Genomic DNA, 18,985 nt, shown 5'->3' on the forward strand with positions numbered 1-18,985 from the left:
TATACCCATAACTTAAAATTACTTGAGGTTAAAAGGGCTCAAGCTATAATTTATAGTTATATGTATTTTATTTTACTTATTAGTATGGCCTGCATTTAATTTTTCTTTATGCTTTCTCTGTAATATGCTATAAATTGAAGAAAATTTAAAATTCACTAATAGTAGAACTGCATAGCCACCCAACTCTTCCTACCACACACATCCTGAAAATGATAATGTAGAAATAAACCACTTGGAACATGCACTGGAATTTTTTCTATAAAACTGGACTGGTGGGAAACCTCTACCTGTAGAGACAGCCCTGATGCTACTGTTTCAAAGATAAACTTGTTGAACTGAGACACACATCTTTGGAAGGACATGAGCCAAAAAGTGGTTATTAGAATATCTAGTATATTAATAATATATAATTATATATAAATATCTAAGATATTATATAATATATAATATATATAAATATATGTTCTATATAATTATACATTATATAACACAATTGTATGTAATATATAATTATATAATATTATACAAGACGATTCGATTCTGTAGTAGTACTGCTTTATGTATATTTTTCTTCTCTTTTTAAACAGAAAAAGACGAATGAATGGAGCAAGACAATCATTGAATATAAAACAAATAAGCCATCTCGCCTGCCTATCCTTGATATTGCACCTTTGGACATCGGTGGCGCTGACCAAGAAATCAGATTGAACATTGGCCCAGTCTGTTTCAAATAAATGAACTCAACCTAAATTAAAGACAAAGGAAATCTGAAAATTTTCTCTCTTGGCCATTTCTTTTTCTTCTTTCTTAACTGAAAGCTGAATCCTTCCATTTCTTCTGCACATCTACTTGCTTAAATTGTGGGCAAAAGAGAAGGAGAAGGATTGATCAGAGCATTGTGCAATACGAATTTAATTAATTCCCTCTCCCTTTCCCCCTCTCCGAGAGATTTGGAATTTTTTTCAACTCTTAAACTTGTTGTGGAAAATGTCAACCTTTGTAAGAAAACTAAAATAAAAATTGAAAAATAAAATAAAAACCATGAACATCTGCACCACTTGTGGCTTTTGAATATCTTCCACAGAGGGAAGTTTAAAACCCAAACTTCCAAAGGTGTAAACTACCTCAAAACACTTTCCTGTGAGTGTGATCCACACCATTAGGTGCTGACCTAAACAGAGTTGAACTGAGGTATTTGTTTTTTGTTCAAAATACAAAGGTGCTAATTAATAGTATTTCAAATACTTGAAGAATGTTGATGGTGCTAGGAGAATCTGAGAAGAAATACTCCTCTGTGTTGAGTTGTATTGTGTATTTTTTTTCATTTGATTTAACATCAGTACTTTACATCTTATTCCTGAATAAAAGTAAGTGGATCATTTGCCCAACATTGTCCTCTTCTTTAAATTCAGCATTTGTTCTTTGCCAGTCTCATTTTCATCCTCTCCCATGGTTCCAAAGAAGCCTTGTTTCTCGAACAAGCAGAAAAATTAAATTGTACCTATTTTGTATATGTGAGATGTTTAAATAAATTGTGCAAAAAATGAAATAAAGCATGTTTGGTTTTCCAAAGAAAATACTGAGTAGAATTCCTTGCTTCAATGCTCTTTGCAATATAAATATGGATTATAGCATCTCTAACCAGCCATTAGACCAAGTGTTTCTCATTAGGTAGGAACTATGCAAAAAGGGCAGGTTGGTATGGTAGAAAGAGCAGAGAACAAGGACCCTGGAGATCTGAGCTCCAATTCTGGCTTGGCTACTTCTGGCTAAATGACCTTGAGCACTTCAGCTTTCTGAGTTTCAGTTTATCTATAACATGGGGATGATTCCTTCTCTGAACTGTTAACATTTGCCCTACTCAAAATACATAATACCTAAGCAACACGGCAATTGTTGACCTAAGTTTATTCTAAGTAGAGGCCCATAGAACCTTTTGGTTTATAATCCATTAAGCACTTTGAAACAGTGGCTGAAAGTTGGTCTATGCACAATTAATACTATTAACTAAAACAGTTTCAAATATTCAGCAAAAATGCCATACACTTAAATCTGATGCAACTGAGTACAATGCCTGTTAAGAGGTAATGTGTATGCTGTCAATCAGCACAGACAGTTGTGGATAATAGTACCATGAACACCTACCTGCCAAATCAAGTTCATTTTCCTCCCCTGCACCTTTCAATGACATCTTTAATACACTTAAACATAGTAATGTGTCAAGTAAAATGTTAAGATTCATTTAGAGCTTATTTCCTGTTGCAGAACATAATTGTGATTGTAATATTTGCCTCCTGTTATAAGTCATCTCAAGATTCAATTAGTTTTTAAAGCAAAAGACTGAACATGATAAAAATCTAAAATTAACTCTAAACAGTTAGTAAGGTCTATTAACCAAATGGTAACTTCAAAGTATGGTCCTTCTACCACCTACATCAGAACCCTGGGAGGCTTATTAAAATGCAGATTCCCAACCCTCACCCACCAAATTAAGATGTAGTAAGGAATCACTATTCTTTTAAGCACCTTGAAAAATTTTGACATGCACCAATTGGGAAACCATTGGATAAGGTGATTTCAACAATCCTTGGTAGTTTTAACATTTTATGTCTGGCAAGAATGAATCAATATACCTGGCTAAGCAGCATAAAGAAAACTGAACCTCTGGGATCAGAGTACTAGCATTCCCCACAAATTACTAATTGAAATAGCCACAGCAAACTTACGTAATAACCAGTTAGAAATCTCTGGATTAAATATATGCTGTACCCGCAGGCTCACAATATAAGAAACAACCATAAAGTTGGTATAAGGAAGGGAGAAAGAGAAGAAGGAAGAAAACCAACATTTATTGAATACCAACTATGAGCCAAAACTATGCTACCTGATAATAATGACTTCTGTCAGACCGTATCCAAACAGGCAGATTTCCTAAGACAGCAGTCACTTAACAATCATTCATCATCCAAATGAGACCAGCATAGGAAAGTAGTTAAATAAGGGCGTATCTGATAGGCAACAGTAAGGAAATAAATGAGAGAATATCTAATAAATACCAATGAGGAAAAAATAATGATATATCTAACAGATAATAACAGGAAAATAGTGAAATAAATTTTTGTATCACAATAATATTTCCAAGGATAATTAAAAGAAAAAAATGTAATAGAATACAATCTTTAAAATATAATATTCAAGTACACTGTCATTAAAACTATTGTAAATACATGTAAAAATACTAAGAGTAGCTACATTTATGTAGTAACGATAGAAATGATATTTATGTTTAAATTATCCAAATTTGCTGTAATGTAGCTATATTACTTTTATCATTTACAACAAATTTACTCATAAAATACCATGAAAAGAAATAAGCAGTCATGGGCTTCCTAGGTGGCGCAGTGGTTAAGAATCCGCCTGCCAATGCAGAGGTCACGGGTTCGATCCCAGCTCCAGGAAGATCCCACATGCCGCGGAGCAACTAAGCCCGTGTGCCAAAAAAAAAAAAGAAATAAGCAGTCACAAGTGAAAACAGTCTTGGTTGAGGAGGGGCCAACTCCAGGGGAAGGGTGGTCATCCTCCCGCCCACCTACTCTCTGAAAGAGAAGAAAAATCCTAACCTAAGAGTCATCATTCACCATGTCCCAGCCATCCTGAGGGACACTGGGGAGGGGCGTACAAAACCATACCAGGTAGCAGCATCCTCAGGGATCTCACGGTTCAGTTGCAGAGAGAGGATAAAATAATGTGTGTAGACAATTTTAAATGAAGTGTCCTCCGAGGATAGCAGAGGACACTATTAATTAATGAGATGGAATCTCAGGAAACTGATCTTAGCCTCATTCAGTAACAAGTGATATTTGGATTGAGCTGGCCAGCTCATTTCACCTTCTAGTCTTCTGTCTGGCTAAATGTTTCTTCTCTGGAAGCCACGTATTAGAACATTCTGGTACTTACCAAGCCAGGAGGTCCACTGTTAGTGTTCCCAGGGCCTGGGGAAGGTGCTGAAGGCTTGACCCTTGAGCAGTATGTCCCTCTTCAGAGGCTAATCACCAGACTCAAGGGACCCTCCTCACAACATCTCCTGACCCTTGGTCATGTGAAGGTTGGCTGCCTCTAACTTGTGTGAATGTGAGAGGAAAGAAGATTGCACGTGAGAGAGTGAGGAGCTAGGTAGCCAAGATGAGGGGAAGAGATATTAATCAAGTCTGGTAAAAAAGGGTCACTTAAAATTCTAAAATCAATACAGCTAACGCACTGGCAGAGAGCAAAGACACCTGAGCAATGCTGAACACATTTATTATCTTTAACACCAGAAGCCTTTTTTATGCTATTCCACTTAATATCACTGAAAAGGAAGTTCAGAAATTGGATTATATATAAGAAAAGTTGGAAATGTCATTTTGGGTCAAAGCAACAATCCATCTAGATGAGTACTTTGCCTTTGACAGTGGCACCAGGGGAAATTTGGGAGAAAGAGTCGTTGGCACTTCCCATGAAGCCAGACTCAAAACTCCCATTTAATAACCCATTGTAAATCTTTTTTGTACATAGATGTATCTAAACCCTTCCAGAGCCCTCTATCTGTTTTGAAATATGTTGGTATTACAGTACCAACAGGAGAGAGCTAATGCTGAATTGTTAGCTCAGCTTCCTGGCCCTCTGATCAAGTAGCTAAATATGTTTTCTATCCCTGTGCCTGGATTAGCCAGGGATTCAACAACTCAGTGTCCTTGGGGAGCACCAGTAACTGCAACAATGGGGCCATAGGCAGCCCATAATGATTGACCTATCCCTGCAGTTCAGTGAAATGAGCATATAATTTATGGACGGCAGCCAAGGTTATGAGAACCAGCTCCACCACTGACTAGCTAAGGGCCCTTGGGAAATTCTCTTAAGTTTTCTGAGAATTTGGTTAACATACTTGCTCTCAGAGATTTCCATTAGCATGCCTACTCTGCCTATCTCACAGAATCACTGGGGGGACCAAATGCGGCATGTGTGAAACTGCTTAATGAAGTGTAGGCAAATGTTACCTGTCATCATTAGGTCCAAAACTTCCAGTCACTTGTAGTCACCTCTTGATTTAAGTTCCTAACCCTGGCCCTCCAATGTAGAGAGAGGAGAGACTAGAATTTAAATTTAATTAGCACCATTCTCTAAACTGGTAGTCTACCAATTCTGAGTTGTGTCTCCCTATCAGTAAAAATGTGAGCTCTTACAACTAATTTTGTTAATATATTTAAATATAAATGCTATACATGTACTATGGTACTAATGTATTATGTGCAATATAAAACCTACATGGAAAAAAAATGTTAAAAGACAGAAAACAATTACAAATAGAAAATTCCACATTCCATTGGATCATCTGGCACACACCTTGGCGTGCATCACCTACCCCACCCCACCCCCGCCCCCACCCCCCGCCATTTCAGAGACTCTTGCTCTAAATAAGGATTCATGGTGGGCTCCAGGTGAGGGCAGATCAATGAACTCCTCAAATAGAGTGCTAAATTGTGAGTGTGTGTGTGTGTGCATATTTATTGGAAAAGGGTCCACAACTTTCTTCAGCTACTCTAAGGGGTCCGTGACCAAAAAGATATTATAAACCACTAACAGAAGGAAGTACTACTCACTTCATTAAACCTGGACTTTTCTGAACTATGACTTTCATATCTCATCTTGGATCTCATACTCAACACATTGCTTCTCCTATCCTAAGACCCAAGAGAGAATGAACCAACAATGGCCTAAATTAAAATAGAGGTTTGTCATTCATTCTTTCTCTTCCCTGCTATAGACCCTCTATCCTGTGCTTTAACAAGTCTTGGCACATGTTTTATGACCCAGCCTTGTACTCTGCAACATCAACGTGCACCTGTCCACAGAACTTTTTCAAATGAGAACAAAGTCAGTAATGGAGATCAGTTAATGAGTTGTTCCTTTTAGGTAAAATGTGCATATGTCAGTTATATATTTTTTTAAAAAATAAAGAAGTTTTAACCTAAAAGGGATTAAAAAATCTGGGCACTATTAGATGTTGTAATGACAATAACAGGAACATGTTTTTCAGGGACCCTCAAATCACCTCATAGAACCAAAACTTCTCCTCTTCATCTGGTTGCTCCCAAGCAGAGCTACTGTCCTGAGTCCAGGGTAGATGAGTAATCTTGGCCAGAATGAGCAATCTGAATGGATTCTAGAAAGGTATCTTTAAAACTGCAATTCACTACCTATTTAAAGATGTACTAGTACTAAACATAAACACTAAATGTATTTTTCTGCTAAAGTAAATATTTTTTCTGCTACAGCATTTCTGTCAGTGTCCGATGACTTAATTAACCATAAGCAGCATGGGGAAAAAAACAGAAACAATTTTTTTTTCATGGAATCTATTAATGCCAGGCAGGATAAGACACTAACTCATAAACCACTGTGCTGAGTGGATGGCCTTTCTCTCCGTACGGGATGCCACTTCAAGTTCACTGCTCCCCCTGCTGACTGGATAATAGAACACCCGGGTCTTTTAACACTGCCACATGTACACCATCAGACAATGAAAACTCAGATTTAGAAGGAGAAAATAGAACAGCTTCCTGTGTTCATCTCCTGTCTGCCCCAGACTCACAGCCTTCTCTCCAGACGGTGGAGAGAGAGTGTCCATAGTGGTCCACCTTTATGTCCTCAATGTTCCCTTTTTTTCCTTACCCTCTCTAATCTATCCTTAATATCTCTCCCACTGAGCTAATAAATGGAAGTCCCAAGGAGACAAACATAAAGCTCAAAAGGAGAATGGCCTTTTGGGTGAGCAGAGCTGTCCAATGCTGCAAACAGTGCCCCCAAATACCATTGAGTAATCCTTCAGGATTTAGGCAAGGGGGGTTAGGGATTCTCTGGAACACGGAGAAGAGGACAGAAAGAACAGGAGCTTAGCAAGCAGAGCCATCTGGATGTAAATCCTGTCTCCGCCATTCCATCGTCCATTAAATGGTGATGATGACGACACCACCCAACAGACTGTTAAGACTGGAAAGAGGAATGCACAGCAGCTTGCAAGGCTGGAGTGGAGCAAGCACTCAGCACTGTTGCTATCATTATCCCTACAAGGCTGGCTCTCCCCTGAAAGACTTTAACTACATTGCTAAGAAAAGCAATCACCTTCCTACAGGTACTGTCTTCTCTGACAGCAGTGGCCTCAAACAACACATCTACAATTCAACTACTAAACTTCAATTTTTTCTACCACGAATAGATTTCAGCAAAACTTCCAAACCCTCCCAATTCTGGTGAATACTTCTCCACAGTCCAATTTTTAAAAATATTTTTATTAAAAGCTTGAAAATCTTTTCAATTTTTTATAACAAAAAACAGTAATATTTCTACCCTGACAGTAAAAAAAAAAAAAAACGTAAAATTTCTGACAGAACAAATTGGCATCTAACTGGTCTCTGCCCTATGCCATTAGGTGCTTCCAATTTTTAAGAGAAAGTTTCTGAACATAGAAACTGCCCTTTTGCTTACTTGGAAGGCAGCTTTTCTACACAAATAGGCTATAACTCATACATGCTGAATTATCCAAACTTCTGACACTTAATTTTCACAATTTGATTTTCTAAAACTTTGTCTCTGGCAGTGGAAATCCTAACTCAAGAGTTATCAGCACAAGAGATGATCATAATTATTAAATTTATGTCCTTGGGGAAATGTCTCAGCCTACATAAATTTACTCAAGGGCTTTAAACATCATTAAATCACCTATTATTGCCAGCATTCTGAATGTCTATATGAGTAATATTAGTGGATCCACTTCAAAGAAACATAGAAGAAACTTTGATTATAGTTATTTCCAACATGGTTTTTCTATCGCTGATTATAGGCCTCCTTTCCTTTATAGTAAAGAAGTCTAAAATAATTTCAAAACTTTTATCAATGTAACTAAAGTTTCTATCTACTACTGTGCTCATCATATGTTCCTAACCAAAAAAATTTAAAAAGACCTTCTTCAGATAACATCTAAAAAATTGCTCATTTAACCATTTCCCTGGATTATTCACAACAAATATTTACTTTTAGTTATTGCTGGTCATGCTATCAAACTATAGTGAACTTATGGTCAATTTGAAGTGCCATATGTTTTCTTGGATTTTCTTCGACTAAAATAATACAATAAACACTCACCTTGACATCATAAGTTATAAGAAGAGCCATGCTTTTCTTCTCTCAAGCTTGGGAAGGCTATCTATCAAACAGAGTACAAAGTCTACTAAATCCTTTGAACCTTTGAAGAGAGAAAGACAAATCAATGCCAAAAATGATGTGCCTTCTCACCAATACACAAATTAAACTGTGTATTTTGTAAGATTTATAGGGTAACTGAGCTCTTTTTATTATTATTTTTGCTAGGTATCCGTCAAGTGAGTCTAATTCAGTAAAATAAATTGATACATTGGGAAAAATCTCTAGTCTTCATTCTAGGTTGGGGAAAAAAACATGCAGACAGTTTAGTCACCCTATACCACTCGTATTATGATTTAATTGGTTTGAAATATTGTTTTAAAACTCCCTTGGTGATTGTAATATGCAGCCAGTCTTGAGAAAAATTGTACTAGACTAAAGCCACAGTAAAATCACTTGGTAAAGTTGGAAGTATGTGAATATGTGCCTTTTTCTAGGAAGAAAGTATACAATACTTCTCAAAGTTTTTCCAGACCCCACATAATATCTACCTAATCAGAATTGCTAGGGGTGGAGTCGAGGTATCTGTATTTTCAATGAGTGATTCTCATGCACTCTCAAACTTTGGGAACCACTGGTTTGCTGCTGTCATCATATTATTGCCATATTCTTGGATGATACTGTGCCCCTCTCCCCAAAATTATTAGCACCACAGCTCTGAAATCATAGGCTCTCAAAGCTGCTTTAAACGAGAACATGTAATGGCTCATTGAACACATGAGCAATTAATTTGGGAACAGTTGCAGTATTATAAATGTGATTACTTATTGCAAACCCAATTAATCCAGTCAGGAGGAATGTTAATTACAAAGGAGTTTGGAAATTAGCATGAGTGCATGACTAAATGCCTATATTTTGACCTATTATATTGTCTTTCTGGTAATTCATTTGAAAAATACTTCCATAGGAGGTCTCATGTATACATGTGCATAAAGGTAATAAAGTGACATTACCCCACATTCCAGGGCTGATTAAGTAATCTTGGAAATACCCTATTCATGAAAATCCACAGCTTTAGAAGTGGCTACTCTGGTATTTCAAATAGCATTATTGAAATCTATACCAGAGGATATATTAATTAGCAAAAAAGATGTTAGAAATAAATTTTCATTGTTGACATAAAGGTCTTGTAGATATTTTGACTAGCTAATAAATATTTAATATTAACAAAATTTGAGCTAAGCCTTGCTCTGCTTATAGCATACCACTTAATAGCAAGATTGACAAGAAAAGACATATAGTCCAATCTATTTTCAACCACCAGAGGCTACCTATATTTACCCAAAACTCTTGAATCACTAAATTGGCTAAGATCAGTTAACAAAATGACTCCCCCCCTTCAAAATTGAGAAATGGCAGAAGATTGCTAAGAAAATGACACATAAAGCAAAACTGTATTGATTAAAAAAAGAGAATACTGTGCAAAACAATAACTGTACTTCTCTATGAGCAGTGGAGTATCAATCGAAACAAATCTAGATATAGCAGAAAGCCATTGGGAGGTTTCCAAAGCTGCCAAAAAACTCTCTCCTAACTTGGGAACAGCCAAGATTTACTAGGTCTGTGTGCTTTTATGGCTCCTCCCCCTTGGGCATAATTGAAAAGATAGCGGCAGAGCCTTAGACAAGCTGGGCCATTGCATTCCTCTCCGCCGAGAATTTAAAACTTGGAGTGGAGAATGACAGAGACTGAGAGCCACTGAAGTTGAGGCATGCTAATGACAGTACTCCAGAGACAACGCTGAACTTCTGCTGATGAGGTCCCAGAACAGCACTAGTTTGGGGTTGTTCTTTGAATTGTGAAATAATCCGGTATCCTTCTAGTAACTTTCTTTTTTGCTTAAGTTAAAGAAAATTGGTTTGTTATGTAAAACAAACAAACAACAAAAAAAAAACAGTTTTGATTAATACGCCTAGTAAAAAGAATATGGTAAAAATGGGGAAATACAGGACAACCTTACTTATTCTAAGTAGGTACTTAGAGTTAATAGAAATAAGAACCAAAGATATGAATGGTTTTAAAAAGTATCCAGAGAAAGAACATTGTTGGAATACAATTCTCCGTGGATTTGTGGAGTTTCTGCAAAATGTCTTGCAAGCAAAAGCACTGATTATCTTTGTTTTGGACTATCTTTTCAAGGATATTTGTACAGTGATAGTGAACAGCCTTGGAAGAGAGAGGTAGTGTCTCCCTCCAGAGTGGAGGGCAAGTTACTATCCAGTATAATAAAGATGTTTCCCTACAGGGCAAACGTCAGGCTGGTTTGCTTATAGTCCAGTGTAAAAGATTTGGGTTCCCTATGCTTGGTGTTCCTCAGCTGTGATACATTCACCGAGTTGCCTTGCATGCCCCCATGGGACTTGGGGGCAAGAGGACCAGAAGTAAACATAAAGCTCATGTAGCTTGCCTTGCTGTGAGTAATAAAGTCCTTTGTCTCTGACCCTGAAGTCACATGACTTGTGCCAGCATCTATTAAACTGTGACAAGCTAACATCGTAGCTTTAAAGGAGAGAAAATTTCAGACCCTTCACAATTCTTGATAAACATTTCAAAGAAGAATTCATATCATAATGAAGCTGCATCACTTCTGTATTCCCGTATTTCAAGTTGCCTAGCAACTAGTTGGTCACCATTGATCTGACAATCTGCAGTAATGAAAGACCATGCTATGTAGAAAAGTGTGATTGAACTATATGCCTCTAGATGACAGAGATTCTGATTCGCCTCTGTATCTCTTTTAGCACCTAGTCCAATACCAAATATAGACTACATGCTCAACGATTTTATGTTGAACAAATTGTTAAATGAAAGGATATGTATAGAGTTGTAGTAAATAAGATAGTTTTAAATCTGTACATAGGTACTCTTCCCCAGAATCATTGTTCCTTCAGGTTCACTTAAATGTAAATAATAGAGGTCCACTCAAGGAAGCTTAAGAAACAGGGAGATGCTAGAGGAATGAGAGCAGGAAAGGTAAACAGCTTTGCTGAAACTGGAGCTGGAATGTGGCTATTTAAGGTGGCTTTAGAGATCTCAGGAGCAGGAATTTGTGACTCTTCTCTACAGTTCTACCACTAATCTGGTTCATTCATATTTTGCATGTTTGTCCTTTCAGATCTAAACTGGCAATCTTTTTTTTTTTTTTTACTTGCTATTCTAATTCCCTAGGGAGACGTTCCAGTGCAGTTCATAAATCCCTTGGCGGCCTATTAACTTTGACCTTTGAGTAGACACCCCATCAACTATGAGCATTAAAGTTATGTGATATAACACGTGGCCACCTAGGCATCAGAAGTCATGGGTGGGGCAATTTTTAAAGGGGGTGAGAGCATGAAAAGCTGTGAAAGGCCGTTCTACTTGAATGTATGTTGCCTATCTAACCTTCTCACACTCTATCACTTCTTCCTCCTGAAAAACACGTATCTTATTTCAGGTGGGTTGAGTATTGTTTTTAAATACAAAGTGTTCTTACACATGAGTTTTTATTTAAAAATGTTTGCACCAAAAACCTTGTGGGAGAGGAGACAAATAACATGAGTTAAAAAATAAGAGACAAAGGTCATTAAACATGCAAAAAAAAAGTTCAATTCCTCTAACAATTAAAGAAATATAAAGTAAAACCTCACTGGGTCTATAGCAAGGCTTCTTTTGAAAATAATGTTTTAGCCAAAAGATTAGCCTCATGTATAGTTGACATGATATATATATAGTAATATATATAATGACATGATATGACTATGACATATAGTCTCATATATAAACCAGTACAAAATTTCTGGAGAGCAGTTTATCAGTATATATCAAAAGTCTTAAAAATGTTTATACTTTTGACAAGTTATTATTTCACATCTAGAAATGTTTCCTAGGAAATGAATCCTTGATTTTTCTAAAGATTTTTGGACAAGGAGAGTCTACATGAAGAGTTTCTCATAAAGCTGTGAGACCCTGGTTTTCTTTCTACTGCCCAAGTTAGAGAAACACACAGCTATCCTTCAATACAGCTGTTCAGAGCAACCTAAGCTTTGAGGCAGGGCTATGCCCATCTGACAGACAAGCACATGAACCACAGAAGTCTTTGAGAAATGCCATGAGTATCTGCAGAATGAAGCCAACAGAAAAAAAACAGAACACTGCAGCTCTCAAAAAAGCCACAGCAAATACACTCTTTGAACTGGCTCACGTGACATAAGTGTTAATCCAACCCTCTGAACAGGAAGTGTCATGGCAAGAAGTCTCCAAAAAATACCAAAGATTGTATTTAAAATATATGTTTTATTGCCTGCTCTTCCATTGAAGGCAATCTCCAATTGGTTATTGTGAAGTCACATTCCCCTAGCTTCTATATCTCACCAGCATGAAACTGTTAAAAATGCCTGAAGAAAAGACACTACCACAGCAGGAAGTACATGTGTAAAAATAATGGCTGGCCATCACATCATATCTTGGGTATAGTCTTATTTACAGCAAAACATTGGAAAGTAATCAAATATCTAAAAAATAGTGCATTGGTTAAAGTAGATATGGCACACCCATATAATGGATTGCACTGCAGTTATTTGTTCTCAGAGAATTTATTGCAGTAAAATGTTCTCAAAGAATACTTAATAACATGAGAAAAAACTAATAACTACATACTAAAATAAGTAGATTACAGTGAATTTACATCTCATACAGAAGCGAGAGAGTAGCACAGACATACATATACTACCAACTGTAAAATAGATAGCCAGTGGGAAGTTGCTGTATAACAAAGGGAGTTCAACTCGAGGATGGAAGATGCCTTAGAGGACTGGGACAGGGAGGGTGCGGGGGACTCGAGGGCAGGTTGGGGGGAGTCAAGGGAGGGAGGGAATACGGGGATATGTGTATAAAAACAGATGATTGAACTTGGTGTACTCCCAAAAAAATAATAAATAAATAAATAAAATTTTTTAAAAACTCAGCATGTGATAAAAAAAATCTCATACGGTTAAGACTACCCTTGAAAATCTCCAGTTTGGACATCAAATACCATAACTTCAACAGTTTTTCATTTTAGAATTAGAATAGATAATAGTTTCTGTGATTAAGCATCAAAGCAGTTGGCTTAAGTTTTGACCACGTTGTAGGAAAAATATATATTTTTACCATTAGAATCATAGTCAGTGTAGCAAGATGTACATACTATAAGAGACAGAGAAATTGAAACTGACTGAGGAAATAGCAAATTCCTAACCCCTATTTTGTGCTTATTCCAGGGCATACACTCATGAACAAAATAAACAGGACTTTAAAAAAAATCTATTTAAATTGTTTTCTCTCTCACACATGCAGACTAAAATTCACATAAGTTAAAAGTAGTGACTAGCTACATAAATCATTATATAAGTCCAAGTTTATTTAAAGTTTTTCATTTTATAAAGATATGCATTTAAAAATCCAGATAGGATATATGTAAAAATTTTAATAGCCATCACCTTTAATGAGACATGAGTATTGTCAGGTTTCTTGCCTTTATCTTTCTGAATTTTTCAAAGAAATGTAAATGAACATTTAATACTTCCATTATCAGAAGAAAACTGACTATTTTTAAATGATATTCAAAAAACATAGATCATATCTTTAAATCTAAGCCTTATTACAAATGCTTAACAACATATAGTTTTTTGTGTGCAATTTCTGTATCCAAATAACAAGCATTTGGTTAAACTACTACTAACCATGACAGAAACACAAGAACACATTTATAATGCAGGAATTTCAATCAACAGAATTCTATTAGTTTACTTCAGTAAAGCACTGCTATTAGGGACTATTGAACAGAACACAAAAACAGCCTCCTTATCTTGAACTGGACATTAAAACGTACCTATCAAAAGAAAAGAACAGTTATATCTAAACATGGATTATATAACTATACATAGTCTACAGGAGGTGCCTTCCAAGTTTCCATAAATTCCTACCCTTTCTGTGCTTCCCTAAAATATCATTAAAATACCTATTACAGCAATACTTTCTCTCCTTCATTCATAAAAGATGCATAGATGCATTCATGTAATAAAGGAAATTTCTTACTGAAACATATATCACTCTAGCAAGGCTGTTTCAGTGATTGAAAAAAATAAATGTCTCATATGAGAAGGATTTAAAAGACAGGTCAATTAAAATAGTTCTTTGATTATGTAAAATTACTGGTGGTTGATCCATTGTGTCAGATGTGAAATGAGGTCAAACTATAAGAATAAGTTTTAAATTCTCAACATTAAATTGAATTAATAAATTGAGCAAAGACATGGTTCAAGTAGGATTGAAAGGTTCTTCTAAAACCAGACTGTTTAGATACATTAGCAACACAGCTACAAAGACCAAATATCTTATCAGAAAGCAGTATAGGCTGCAGAAAATTAATAGAGAGTGCCAGACCCCATCTTGGTGTAGAATTACATGGAAGGGATTAGGAAGTGAGGGGAACGTAATTAAGTAGAAAGAACAGCCGGAAAGAATTGAAAAGCGAAAGATCAGATGGTCTGAGTTTGAGCCCCTCACCATCTGTTGGCAATCATCAAAATTTATTTGATCTTATTGTGTATTTGCTTTGTAAAAGGGAGAAAAATAAAACCTTCTAATGAATGAATAGGTGAGATGCAAGGCGAATGCCTATTATAACAGAGCTCATTATTACAGCAAGCAAAATCATTCTCATTGCAACATAACAAACGCAATTAATGCAATTAAATTGTTCCATCTTTGTCCACATCCCTGACATCAGCATCATAAAAAGGTTCTTACGTTTTCCTGGCTTTTTGTGATTTAGTCGGAGCATTTTGTCTGTCATTTTACTGTCATTGTTTATTGTATGTCTGTCCATACAATTTGCTCTTGTAAAAGTTTTGAGTGACTGTATGTATCCATTAGGAAAGTAGGTCAACCAGCCACTTATGTTTCCCCTTCTAATCAGCATCAGCACCTGTCATTTCAATATCAGTTAACAATGTTACTATCTACCCAGTTATATAAGGAAGAAAACTCAATTCTTTCCTCTGCTTTACCTCTGGCCCCCATATTCACTCAACTACCAAATCCTTCTAAATGTTTTTCCTACATGCTTTACCTTTTAAATATTTTGGTTCTTTCTCCTCTCTTCACCTGTCCTGCAACCTTTCACTTCAGGCTTTCACGGTCTTTCATCTTAACTACTACCTGCCTCTTTTCCTGTCCCACTCAAATCCATCTTCCATCACACAGAAAAAATAAGAATCTGACCTTTCAATTCCCTGTTAAAAGATTTCTGTTTCCACAGTACTCACAGGATAAAGTCAAAAGGCATCTGTGTGGTATATGAAACCCTTAACCATGGTGTCCCCTGACAATTTCACCTCTCTAACTCTTCTTTCCCATCTCACAGTTTATACCCTTCAGCAAAACCAGAGTGAGTAATTTATAAAGCAGCTACTAATAAATAATTAAGCAATTTTTATTATAATCAACTCATGACATGCCTCAGGGACAAGTATTTTCATTCATTCTTTAGGCCTGTGCCATGCATTACTATTTTAAAATTAGCTGCTAGGGTTTTAGAGTGAGAGCCTTGCAAGTAAGGCAGAACAGACTACACACCCAACTGTCACACAGGAGCATCTGTGCAAAAGGTCTCTGCACAGCTCAGCGAGACTAGCAGATACATCATTGTTTCTCTGGACATATATTAGTATTGCCTGCCAGTCAGGCAGTGTGCAGCTACACAGGAGAGCTGTATATTTTCCTTTATTAAAAAATGATTGAGACAGTGTTTTCCTTTGTCTGTATCATCTTTCATGTATCTAGCAACACACTTTTAGGATGCCAGATATTTGAAAGCTTTATCAGAAAAGGATGGCTGCATCAAATCAAGGGTTTTATTTAATTTAGTTCTAAAGTTGCTTGAGGAAAATAAATTGATGTCAGGTTTTTAATTTTAAAGTCTCATTTGCATTGCAGATGGACTATTTAACAGTTCACATAATCAATAAAATTACTGCTGAAGCCAAGCTTGTGTTAATGAGATATTCTAATATCTGGGTAAGTAGTTTCCTTCTGAAAAGTCATATCATGTTTGCTTGTTTGTTTAAGTTTGTTAATCATAAGAAACTACCTTCTTTTGATGAAATAATAGTTGAATTTTTCTACAAAGTAGTCAGCTCCCTGCACGTGATGTTAATTTTCTTTTAGGGACTAACATATTTTGATAAGTGGAAATACTGTACCTCACTCTCCCTACCCTCCCACCCTGGAAAAGAATGTACAAATCCAAATTTGTGTAAACTGGTTTGAAATGCTGATTAATTACTGTGCCAAATGCCAGTGAAGAAATATTTTTAAATGTCTTGGGTATTCTATACACCTATAAATGCACAGACTAAACATTGAGCTAGTAAAACATGAACACTGAATTTTTTAAATATTAAAATTTCTTTTTAGAAAGAAAAGAGTTGTATGTATTTCTTATTGGACAGCACAGTTTTTTACTATATATTTTTAACAGTTCTACCTAGGTATAATCAATATACAATAAACTGCACATATTTAAAGTATACAAATCAATGTATATATTTGATATGTATATGTGTATACTTTATTGTTTCTAGATTAAAAAATTAGAAATGAATAAAGAAGGAAACTATCATCTATATTCACTGTACTATCGATAATCACAATTAAAACTTTAGGACATGCCTTTCCAAGTTTTCAAAAATCTATTCATATACAAGTATAAATCAAATAGATATAAGATTCTACTTCGATCAATTTGTGAACAAACTGCTTATACTGCATAGTTTTCTATCTTTTTAACTAAAGTTTTCATGAATATTTCTCCACATCAATAAATATCTTCCTAAAGACTATGTATATATGTGCATATACATATATGAAATGCACATTTTCGTTTATCAGTAATAAATTACAAAATGAACGATAAAGAAAATAATCACTGCTAACTAGGAAACATAATCATAGAAATAACCATGCAAATAACCACTATTAAACTCCCAAATAATTTTAATCTACATGTATGAATTATGAATATACATATGTACATATAACATATTTTATATTTATTAAAATAGTAATCAAACTACAGGCATTATTTTGTACCCTAATTTTAAAAGAATCTGAATAAGAGTTTTACATATTTGCAATTTTTTTGTTTTCAAAAAAATGAATGAAGAAGGAAATTATCACCAATAACTCCGGTAGTATAGATAATCCCTATTAAAACTTTGGAATAATATCCTTCTGGAGACACAGACATAAATAAAATTGTATTATTACTTAAGCCCTATTTGCAATCTAAATTCTATATGAGCGTTCTCCCATGGTATTAAATATCTTTTTAAGGAATGATGTTAAATAGCAGAATAGTTTTATAATGTGGAGTACTTTTGTCTGTATCATCTTTCACGTACCTGGGAGCACACTTTTAACATGCCAGTGAAAGCTTTATCAGAAAAGGAAACATTTATCAGAAAACACTGAGTATTATAACATTTTTAAAATCTGGGCCAATTTTATAGCTAAATTTTTCACTTTTAAAAACATGTATAATCCTCTGATTAGTAATAAGGTTAACTTTTCTTTCAAATGCTCACAGACCTTTGTTAAAAAGGCTTATTTATTTTGTCAGTCCTGTATACTATAGATATTTTTCCCAGTTTATCATCTGTTGTTTTTTTTTTGGTGATAAACATAGAAGTTTTCAATATTTTCCTTTATAATTTTTCCTTTGCTTTTTTGCTTAGCCTAAATATTAACTTACATATTTTTAACTTATTTCATTGTATATTTTTAATTTTTCACATCTGGAATGTATTTGGTAAATGATGTGAGGTAACCAAGCATCTTTGCACATGAATTTGAAATGGCATCTTTATCACATAATAAATTCTTATGTATGCATTTGAATTTAAAATTTGTGCTAGTGGAGTGATGAAAGCTGCAGTTCAACCTCCAGGCTTTTGTTCCTTTTGTATCTTTTTAGTTAAATATGGCATTGATTTAGGGTAGTGGTTTTTTTTTTTTAACACTCTATAAAGTGCCATTATAAGACTAACATTTCCACTTATATACACACATATAGTTATCTTTCCTCTTCATATTTATATTTTCTTTTAAAGTAATACAAGCTTTCCGTAGGAAAAAAAAATGTAACTAAATAAAAGTGTAAAAAGGAAAAAAATTATTTTAATCCCACTCAATCTTAGCACTCAACAGCAGCCACCGATAACACTTAGGCATATTTAATTCTGAGATTTTTTTTTCTTTCCATCCCTTTGTAGGGGCTATAAGAGATATAAATAAAGATTTTTAAATGATTTCAAAATGATGATTTTTAAAATTTTTCCAGTAGAGCTCTAAAGTGTTCCATAATAATAAAATTCTTTATTCTTCTAGCGAAGTTTAAAATATTTTTTAAACCTAAACAAATAAATTCATACTCCAGAAGCAGAAAACAAATGTTTTCCTAAGTTACTCATTAAAATGGAAATTCTCTATTTCACCAGTGGGTGGCAATCTCAACATATACACAGTTTAGTGTTTTCAACAAACTGTTTGATGCAAAGGGAAAAACTACCTAAAATGTCTGACAACCATAACTCCAGCAGCTGTTTGTTGCCCTTTAGTTGTTGTGATTAAAAAAAGAAAATGAGAAACCTGCAGGAATAATCACAAGTGAGAACATTACACAACATGGAACAAAATTACCTTGGCTTAATGTCAGCTCAGTGAAAAT

General features: G+C 35.1%; 1 protein-coding gene across 1 annotated transcript in view; it reads left to right on the forward strand.

Moving 5' to 3' along the window:
* COL1A2 (collagen type I alpha 2 chain) overlaps positions 1-1,577 on the forward strand; it is a 35,469-nt gene extending 33,892 nt beyond the window's left edge. Inside the window, exon 52 of the mRNA XM_057731089.1 lies at positions 588-1,577. Within this exon, the coding sequence (XP_057587072.1) occupies positions 588-734 (147 nt within the window). The 3' untranslated portion in view covers positions 735-1,577. The remainder of the gene's footprint in view (positions 1-587) is intronic.
* Positions 1,578-18,985: the final 17,408 nt, after the last annotated feature.

Source organism: Hippopotamus amphibius, chromosome 4, assembly GCF_030028045.1.
Source record: "Hippopotamus amphibius kiboko isolate mHipAmp2 chromosome 4, mHipAmp2.hap2, whole genome shotgun sequence".
Classification (NCBI taxonomy): Eukaryota; Metazoa; Chordata; class Mammalia; order Artiodactyla; family Hippopotamidae; genus Hippopotamus; species Hippopotamus amphibius.